General features: G+C 34.7%; 1 protein-coding gene across 1 annotated transcript in view; it reads right to left on the bottom strand.

Annotated features, from left to right (window-relative positions):
• LOC141428972 (anoctamin-5-like) overlaps positions 1-9,933 on the bottom strand; it is a gene marked incomplete in the record, with an annotated part of 37,958 nt that overhangs the window by 22,032 nt on the left and 5,993 nt on the right. The window contains 2 exon segments of the mRNA XM_074089067.1: positions 1,056-1,165; positions 5,929-6,012. Coding sequence (XP_073945168.1) covers positions 1,056-1,165; positions 5,929-6,012 — 194 coding nt within the window.

The raw sequence follows: 9,933 nt of genomic DNA, 5'->3' as shown, positions 1-9,933 counted from the left end.
ATTTTGCTACCCGGACAAAATACAACAGGTGCTCAGTATGCTTAGTGTATTTTCCCGTTCACAAAATACGTCTCGATCGCGTTCACGTTAAAATCTCAATTTGTATGGAAACACGGACAGCTGTCCTAGCTAGCGCCTCTAGCGGAAAGTTTGCGCAACATCTTTTATGAGTGTAGGTTTGCGTAAACTATTTCGTCCGCAAATCGTAACGAAAATGGGTGACGACGCCGCACCGTGGACATGTGGCGGCTACGTATCGACGATCGAACGCTCGATTTACGTCTTCGAATAGTAAACGAATGTTTTGTGAAAACGCCACACTAGAGGCACTGCTCGCCAAGGCTAAATGCAAGTCGGACCCGACCCGTATGAGATGGGTAAGTAGTCTAAAAATATAAACTTGGCGTCATTCTGTGCAGGTTTGAATGCCGTACAGCTTTTATGCAGAACAGTTTTATATATTACTTATTAGTCCTTTACGAGATATAACCGTAAAACCGTAACAATACCCCTTTTGGGGGGTTTGTTAGATAATTTTCACAAACTTATTTACTGGTAAAATAGGCGAAAAAAATAAATGCGAACATTCTAAAATGATTCGTGAAAAATCGCTACATGAAAAAAGACGAATAGGGCAGAAGTACCGGTTTTGGCCACCTTGAGCCCATTTTTGGCCAGTTGACATTTGCAGTCATATATAAAAAGTTAGTTTTAAAATAATATGTATAGTGAGTTTTCAAAAGTTTATACTGAAACAAAGTTTATAATGATTTATTACTATAATTTTATTTCAAACGTATATATAAACAATAAACGGCCATAAACGGTACAGTGGCCACAACCGGTAGGTACTTCTGCCCTAATTAAATTTGCGATCATGAAATAACGCGATGGGAAAATTCGCTGCTATGAAAAAATGTTTTTGTTAAACTTGTCGCACAAATCGGTCAACAAATGAATGCTATGGGATCTATTGAAAATACTTTTTTGGAAAATGTTCAACTATCTACCCACCTTTTTAGATTTTTTTCTTATAAATTAATTCTGTACATTACCTGTCATTGAGGAATATACGAAGGTCCAGTAATATAGCATCTGTGCTAATAATAGCAGGAATTATTAAGGAGACAGTGTAAAATCCATAAAAAGCAAATAAAAACGCCAACTGCGGAAAAAAAACATATGCATAAAACTTAATTGCGTATATTTATTTCTCTAGTACTTGAGACTGAATAGTTGATTTTTTGGGCAGTATTTGTACCTACTTGTTAGGACAAAATTGTATTTCGTAATTAAAACGATAAAAAATATTAAAAATGCAATTTGGCCAAAACCGAGGTGTGAACTAGTTTTTACTAGAAATAATTTATAATGTAATTTTTTCCTTCCAAATTTATCACCCCAAATAACAACAAGAAAAAAAATTACCTACTGGCGTTAAATGCGCTATATTTGAATTCAATGGAATTAATCGATGGCCCAATTGCATAATAAAGTACAAGCTAATACTATTAGTGAATTTCAGTACAAAATCGCTAATAATATTTATATTTTTTTTAATATGGCGTTTGTCCAATGGCTAATAATATTAGCTTGTACTTTGTTATGCAATCGGGCCCTGGTAAACAAATGTGGTGACTGACATTGACACTTGACTGACGACTGGCTGACTGACTGACTGACGTTGGCTCTAGTGATGTGAAAGCTCTTTAAGATACTTCAATCAGCAGTAAATAATTATTTTGAATTGACTCATATTTCATTATTTAATGATTTCCCTAAGTTTAATTTTTTTAAATGGCGAATCACGTATTCTCTTAGTCCTATTCAAGAGTCATTCACAATTTTTCCATGTCCCTTGTAACTTAAATTGTTTAATAGCATTTTCACGAAGTTTTAGAATTATATCTTCAAATATATATACCTAACGTTTTTTCAATACAAACTTACACTCCCCTTTATACCCCTTTAAGGGTAGAATTTTTAAAATGGTGAAACATGTATATCCACTTATATTTTTTTGACGTATTTTCCCCAAGGTTTATCATGGAGTATTTTAGAATTGAAAGGGTCAGTTAAAATATGGATTAATTTAGATTTTTTTGCTGCTTAAGTAGCGTAGTAGAAAAAGCCAACCTGAGATATATGTGCATAGGAGAAATTTGTATCTTGACTCCTGTCCAACGGTGGTGTAGGGGTTAGTACGGAACTTGGTTCCATTCCCAGCGCTGGTCTCTTTTTCTGGTTTTTCTGTGCATCCGTCTCAGTTTGTATTTTCGATATAATTTAGAAGAGGCATTTTAAATTTACATAAGACATGGAAATGAGAGTAGACACAGGGAAGTGATTCAAAATAGTTGTTCATGAATGTCACGGAAATTAATGTAGGTAATTTGATTTAATGTAATGTAATAATAGTATATTTTATCAGCTTACTACCATAGTCTCATAAGAATATTGTATAAACTAACAACTTAGTTATCCGAAAATAAATTATTTTGATTTTGATTTTTATTGAAAATGATTTTTTGGTCCAACAATGGAGTCCACAGTAAATATGATACTAGTAAATAGAAATCTACATAATTTGTACTATAATACTATTTTATCGTCCAACTAGTGTTTACCCGCGGCTTCGCACACGTAAATCATTAGGTCCAGCAGCTGAAATACCGGGATTTTTAAAAATTGCCGTGGGAATTCCCGAAAATTAAATCGTTGTTTTCATTGACATTACATTAAAAACAATCATGGTCAAATTTCACGACTCTAAGCCCAGCGGTTATTAGTTCGAAATTTTATCCCTATCTCGTGGGAATATCGAAATAAAAAGTAGGCTATATTTTATTCCAGATGTCAAACTATCTACATGCCAATTTTCATGACTCTAAGCTGAGCGGTTGTTATTTCAAGATTTTATCCCTATCCCATGGGAATATCGGGACATAAAGTATCCTATGTTGTAATCTAGGTTATCTAACTTTTCGCCAAATTTCATCCAAATCCGTCCAGCCGTTTCAGCGTGAAGAAGTAACAAACATATTCACTCACTCACTCACAAACTTTCACATTTATAATATTAGTAGGATTAGTAGGATATAGTAGGAAGTAGGATAGTAGAATAGGATTAGGAACCTTTATAAACCTTCATTAAATAGTGTAACTTAACACAAATAATTAATATCTACGAATAAATTAATTTGCAGAACCAGCCATAATTATCGGTAGATAAGGTTGGTTCAGTCAAATAATTAATTTCGTTGGTACAGCACTAAATTTCCAGAGACTAGACCGACCATAGACCAACTTCGGTGAGGAAAAAATTATCATGTCAACTAGCTTTTGACCGCGGCTTCGCTCGCGTTAAATTTGGGGTAACAATTAACATACATTTACTTTCTGCGATCCTTTTTTTCGTGTTTTGATTGATTTTTCGGAGGATTACATGGAAATATAAATACAGTAAGACGTTGTTTTAGACAGATGGTGCACAATTTGGAATTTAAAAATCAACCTACATACGTAATTAATCATTCATAATTCGTACCAACTCTGAAACCCTGTTTCGCTGAAACGTTAAAGACGTTAAAGTACTACGCGTTTCTTTTGCCGGCGACTTCCTACACGATATAGGATTGTATCTCGAGAAATTGTAAAGTCAGGGATAATGTAGCTCCCAATTGGTAAAATATATTTTTAAATCAACCCCAATGATGAATTTACTTATGTCGATCCTGCGGGAATTTTGCATTCTTCTGTAGAAAAGCAGCCTATGTCAATCAGAGATACTGCAGATTACTATTAGTGAAAGAATTTTTAAAATCAGCTCCGAATTTGGATTGTCTTACTTACTTCTACCTATCCTGCGGGAATTTAGCATTTTTCCAAAGAAGAGCAATCTATTATACCAATCAGCAATAGTGCAGCTTTATATTAGTGGAAGAATTTTTAAAATCAGTTCTGAAGTTGAATTCAGTTTTTTCTATCCCATGGGAATTTTAGATTTTCTGAAAAAAAAGTGGTCTATGTCAATCGAGGATTTATATCAAATGAAAGATTTTTTAAAAGCCAAAGATGAATTTACTTATTTCTATCCCGCGGGAATTTTTGATTTTCCCGGAAAAACGTATCCTATGTCAATCAGGAATACTGTAGCTTACTTTTGGTGAAAGAACGTTTAAAATCAGACCCGAAGTTGAATTCACTTATTTCTATCCCGCAGGAATTTTGCATTTTCCCGAAGAAGAGTAGTTTATACTAATGAGAAATAGTGTAGCTTTCTATTGATGAAAGAATTTTTAAAATCATCCCCGAAGTTGCATTCAGTTTTTTCTATCCCATGGGAATTTTGTAATTTCCCGAAGAAAAAGTAGCCTTTGTTATTTGGAGATAGTCATATCACATAATATGTAAGAATTTTTTAAATTAGCTCCGAAATTGAATTAATTTATTTCTATCCCGCGGGAATTTTGCATTATCCCGGATAAAAAGTAACCTATGTCAATCAAGGATAGTGTAGCTTACTGACGGTGAAAGAATTTTTAAAATCGGCTCAATAGTTTCGGAGATTCGACTACAAACAGAGATGCGAAAAAAATTTAGATATTTCCCTATCCCGTGGGAATTTCGAAAAATCCTTTCTTAGTGCGCGTCTACATCTATTAAGGAATATATATTCCAAATTTCAAGTTTCTAACCCCAGCGGTTTGGGCTGTGCGTTGATCTATAAGTCAGTCAGTCAGTCAGTCAGTCAGTCAGTCAGTTTCTTCTTTTATATATATATATATATATAGATTTGACAAATATAACGGATTTTCGTCTTCCAATTAATTCTATAAAATAAACATATTTACACGATTATTTAATGATAAAATGATTGTTAAAAACAGTGGTGAGCTCATTGAGATGTGAATATGATCGGGATTGGCGTTCAAATGTAAGTAACTACGGAGTAATCGTGAAAAATTGCTTTGTTTACACGATTGATTTTTTCCATTGAATAGTACTTTAGGTAACTATGCCACGTTACATAATTAATTATTATTATATCTGTTTAACCACTCACTGACAATTTTATGTGACAAATCATAATGGCTCAGTACCTTAGATAATTTAAGACCTCAGTACCAAATCGCCTATAAATCAAATGACCAAGAATTCAGATTTATTTAAAACTAGCCGTTACCCACGACTCGCGAGGTTATCGCCATCCCGCGGGAACTACTCAATTTTCCTGGATAAAAACTATCCTATGTCCTTTCCCGGGACTCAAACTATCTGTATACTGAACTTCATCTAAATCGGTTCAGCGGTTTAGACGTGATGAAGTAACAAAAAAATAAACAAACAAACAGACTTACAAACTTTCGCATTTATTATATTAGTAGGATTTTTTTATCCGACTAGATGGAAAACGAGCAAGTGGGTTTCCTGATGGTAAGAGATCACCACCGACCATAAACATCTGCAACACCAGGGGTATTGCAGAAGCGTTGCCAATCTAGAGGCCTAAGATGGGATGTACCTCAAGTGCCAGTAATTTCACCGGCTGTCTTACTCGAATCTCCACGCCGAAACACAACAGTGCAAGCACTACTGCTTTACGGCAGGATTAGCGAGCAAGATGAAGCGAGATTCTTCTCAACAGAGGTTTTTCCGAACCGGTGGTAGATTTTTTTTGACATTCATAAGTGCTTGTTATAACCTAAATTGAATAAAGATATTTTGACTTTGACGGTGGTAGCAATCCGGGCGGACCTTGCACAAGGTCCTACCACCGCGATTTATTATTTAAATCATCCAAAACTGCATACTACTTAATGTGCAGTCTCTGTTTATTCGGACAAAGCAAAGAGAAACGGTACATAATCATATATCTGTTACGTAAAGTTTATCAAAGAGTGGTGAAACAGAGGGTTAGTATCTTACACGATCACCGAAATACTCATGGATGAGGTTGAGTGGTTGTAATTTCAGTAAATTTCCCCAGCCCGCCCAATTATAATTCAATATCTGTAACAAAAAAAAAACAATTTTATTACAGGTAACAACTAGTTTTTCCGCACACTTTCGTTCGGGTAGGTAATAAAATTAAATTCACGATTATAGTAGGTAAAGTATAAACCAATAATCCCAAGAACAAAAGTCTAATTAAAAAACGACAAAGTACGTGTCGGGCCAGAACCATTTTCAAACAAAAACTTATTGCAACTCTATAATGTTCAAGGAATATACAGTGCTAACAAATTAGCTACTTACAAATACTTTAAGAAATGGTATCTTATATTAAAACAATTAACTTTAAATAATATTATGTAGAATTAAAGAAAAAATAGCCCTCTTGTTCTGAGAGGAAGCTTGTGTCCAGCAGTGGGACGTATATAGGCTGGGATGATGATGATGAAAGAAAAAATATGTTTTCATTTTCAGAACAAAATTCTATCCAACAATCACGTCATTTGTGCATTTAACTGATGATATGACGTTTAATATTTCAATCAAGTGACAATCGGCTGGTGGAACGATACAAATGATGTTACAATTGGCATTGTTCATATTTTACCAATGCACCCAGGGGGTTACTACGACATTCGAAAATCGAATTCGTGTCGTACAGTCAACGTCATAAATAAGGGATCATTTCTGTACCTTGCCGCTTTCAGTCGTTACACAATTTCGTATGACTTTTCAAACATGACGTTAAAGTGACAAGGTACAAAAGTGATCACTTATTTATGACGTTGACTGTACCGTCTCTCTCAATCTCATATTAAATAATATTAGCGTCAGCGGGACGACGAAATACGAAGTTCGAATTTTGCACCTGATTTAAAAACAATTTCCAGGAATAGGATTCCTTTGTTATGTATGACGTTGTCATGCATGAACAAATTAAATCTCTAAATTTTCTTATCTTTATGCTTGTTACTCGTCGCTCTGCTCATGTTTTGCGAGTTCTTTAAGATACTTCAACGGTAAGTCATATCACATTTGTTTTAAAATCTACCTAGTGTGTTTTTGTATATTTTTCACGTTTAAGATGGTCACTGACATAGACATAATTATGATATAATTACACTGATTAACTAACGATGCAAAGTCAGCGTGACACCTACTCATATGTCGTGAAAATTGTAGAGAAACAAACTATCCGGTCCATAAGTTCCAGATGACCTAGAAAGGTCAAATTTGGCATCCAAATAGGTAATTGGGTGAATACAAAGGAATAAATCAGAAACTACTAAATGTTTATCATTTTATTATAATTTTTAAATTAAATTATTTCTGTAATAGTAATAATATCCCATCAAAACATAATTGTGAATTGAGAGCCAAGTTCAATATTATGATATGTTATTATGCCTGCTAGCTGCTACGAATTATATTATAGCCTTCACAAGTTCTAAAGCTATAAGTTCCTATTTTATTCTTCCGAAAATTTGGTTTGTTGGTAGAAACTAGCCATAAAACATAGGGCTCTTCCATGACTTTTTAGTAGGTACTTATCGCACTCCCAGATCAACAGTGGATCAACTGAAAATAATGTATCATTTTGAATTAAGACTTAATTTAATTTATAGAACGTCTAAATTAAAATGGTGCATTATTTTGAGTTGAGCCTCTGTTGATCTGGGAGCGTGAAAAATTAGCTTTTAAAAGACCTATCCAACAATACCCCACACTATACGGTTAGTCGAGAAAAAAAATCACCCCCACTTTACGAGGAACCCTAAAAAAAATTGTTATTTTTTTATTTTACCACTGTCAGCGTCAAAATAATGAAAATAAAACTGTTAATGTTTAATTTAGCTTGTTTGATTTTAAAGGACATCTATTCTCTAACCTGTTTTTGCCGCCGACTCGTATATCCCCCACGGTAGGCATCTATCCCATTTTTAAGGGGTCAAAAAAAGTACGATTTTCACGATATCTATACAACATATATGTCAAAACAAGTGCATTAAAATAATAGATTAAGGGGCTGTTTCACCATCCATTGAGTAGTGTTAACTGACGGTTAAATGTGATGCCGTCTCCGTCTATTCGAACAAAACAAATAGAGACGGCATCACATTTAACCATCAGTTAACACTAATCAATGGATGGTGAAACAGCCACTAAGAATCATAGTTAGATATCATGCGCATAGGACGCATTGCTATAAAACGATGAATTATTGAGTTATACTAAAAGCTTTTTCAAAAAGTGGGGCATCTATCCTGGAATTACCCTACTTAATGCGAGGTGCATGATCTGCTATTCTTTCAACTATTACAGTAATAGTAGACGAAAAAAAATTCGTGCTAAACAATTAATAGGAAAGGAATGTCACTAGCACTCGATGATTCTATTTTTGTAAGTTTTCATTCGCACTCTCAAATTTTCCACTTTTTTTAATTTCTTACTTTTTTTGGGAGAGTTAGTAGACAGTAGCAGATATGTGTTTACCAGCGATCTGTCAAATTTCGGATGGGCGCCAGGTTGGCCAACCAAACACACAATTTTTTTTTTTTTAAATACTTACTATTTTTGATAGGATTGGTAGCAACAATTTTTTGTACACAATCTGTCAAATTTCATAAGACCGTCAGTTTCATTTTTTCACACTATGGAGGCTAATTTTATAGCAAAACTTGTGCTACCTCTTTGGTGTTGCAAAAAAAAATTTTCTGCTCTACAGCAGAAAAGTCCCGCTTGGTGCTGGGTATTTAGTGCGGTTATGATGAAATTAAAGCATAGTTGGCAGAAAATGAACTTACTCCAAGAGCCGAGTACTATCAGCCCGAAAAATATTATTAAGTAACTAATTTGTTAGCACCTTGTATTAGGCAAAATGATGTCAAGTTTCTATATCAGCTAGTCAGATAATGTTTACAAAAATACCTTTAAGGCTGCGTTTTCACCAGAGATATGCGAAGATGTGTTGCGAGGAATGTGTTTGTAATAATAAAAAATTTAACAAAAAAGTAACACCGACTCCAAAAAAATAACTAATAATGGAACCGACTACAAAACCCTTTAAAATATTTTTCTAGGTACCTACTAGCTCGGAGTCGGTGACTCAGCACGAGCCAGCAGGGGGGATTGAAACTCATACTTAGTATGTAGGTGAGGTAGACGACTATTGTTCCACTCGACTGCTGGCTCGTGCTGAGGCACCGACTTCAAGCTATACATAGGTAAGTACCTAGAAAAATATTTTCAAGGGTTTTGTAGTCGGTTCCAATTTTTGTTATTTTTTTGAAGTCGGTTATACTTTTTTGCTAAAGTATTTCATTATTTCTCACTTTTTAGTGATTCGTCGCCAAACTACATCTCACAACGATTTTTATAACAGAGTTCCGTTGCCTACCTTCTGACTTCAGCATCAGATCAGTTCGAAAAAATCATAAACTTAGTCGCTTATCTAGGTATATTAATCATGATCGTTTATAGACGAGCGAGCATTACTTAGCTTTGACGAGTTCCATTGGTCATCTGCGGTCTTCTTCATCAGGTCCAGGTTACCAAATGATACTTTCTGAATGTAAATGTATATTTTAATACTAAAAATGCCAAAATCGCTATAGGTGTGCCTATAAAATTTGAGGTTTGCCCTCGATTTCCCTAGGATCCCATCATCATCTTGACTTGGCGACAATGGGACCATCTCAGAAGAGTACTCTTTCGAATAAGAAAAGAATTTTGAAAATCGGTCCACAATTGACTGAGTAATCGGTGAACATACATAAAAAGATACAAATTTTGGAACATAGAACCTCCTCCTTTTTTGAAGTCGGTTAATAAACCAATAGAAACGCTTCATTTACCTATCCTTGCTCCGGCTGAACAGTTTCCACTACAGCTGTGCTGAGCGAGGATAGGTAAATGAAGCGATTCTATTGGTTAATCACAACATGTTCCTCGCAACGCATCCCCGCACATCTCTGGTGG

This window comes from Choristoneura fumiferana, chromosome 6 (assembly GCF_025370935.1).
Source record: "Choristoneura fumiferana chromosome 6, NRCan_CFum_1, whole genome shotgun sequence".
Classification (NCBI taxonomy): domain Eukaryota; kingdom Metazoa; phylum Arthropoda; class Insecta; order Lepidoptera; family Tortricidae; genus Choristoneura; species Choristoneura fumiferana.
Note: the sequence above shows the minus strand (reverse complement) of the source record. Positions and strands in the feature narration are given on the sequence as shown.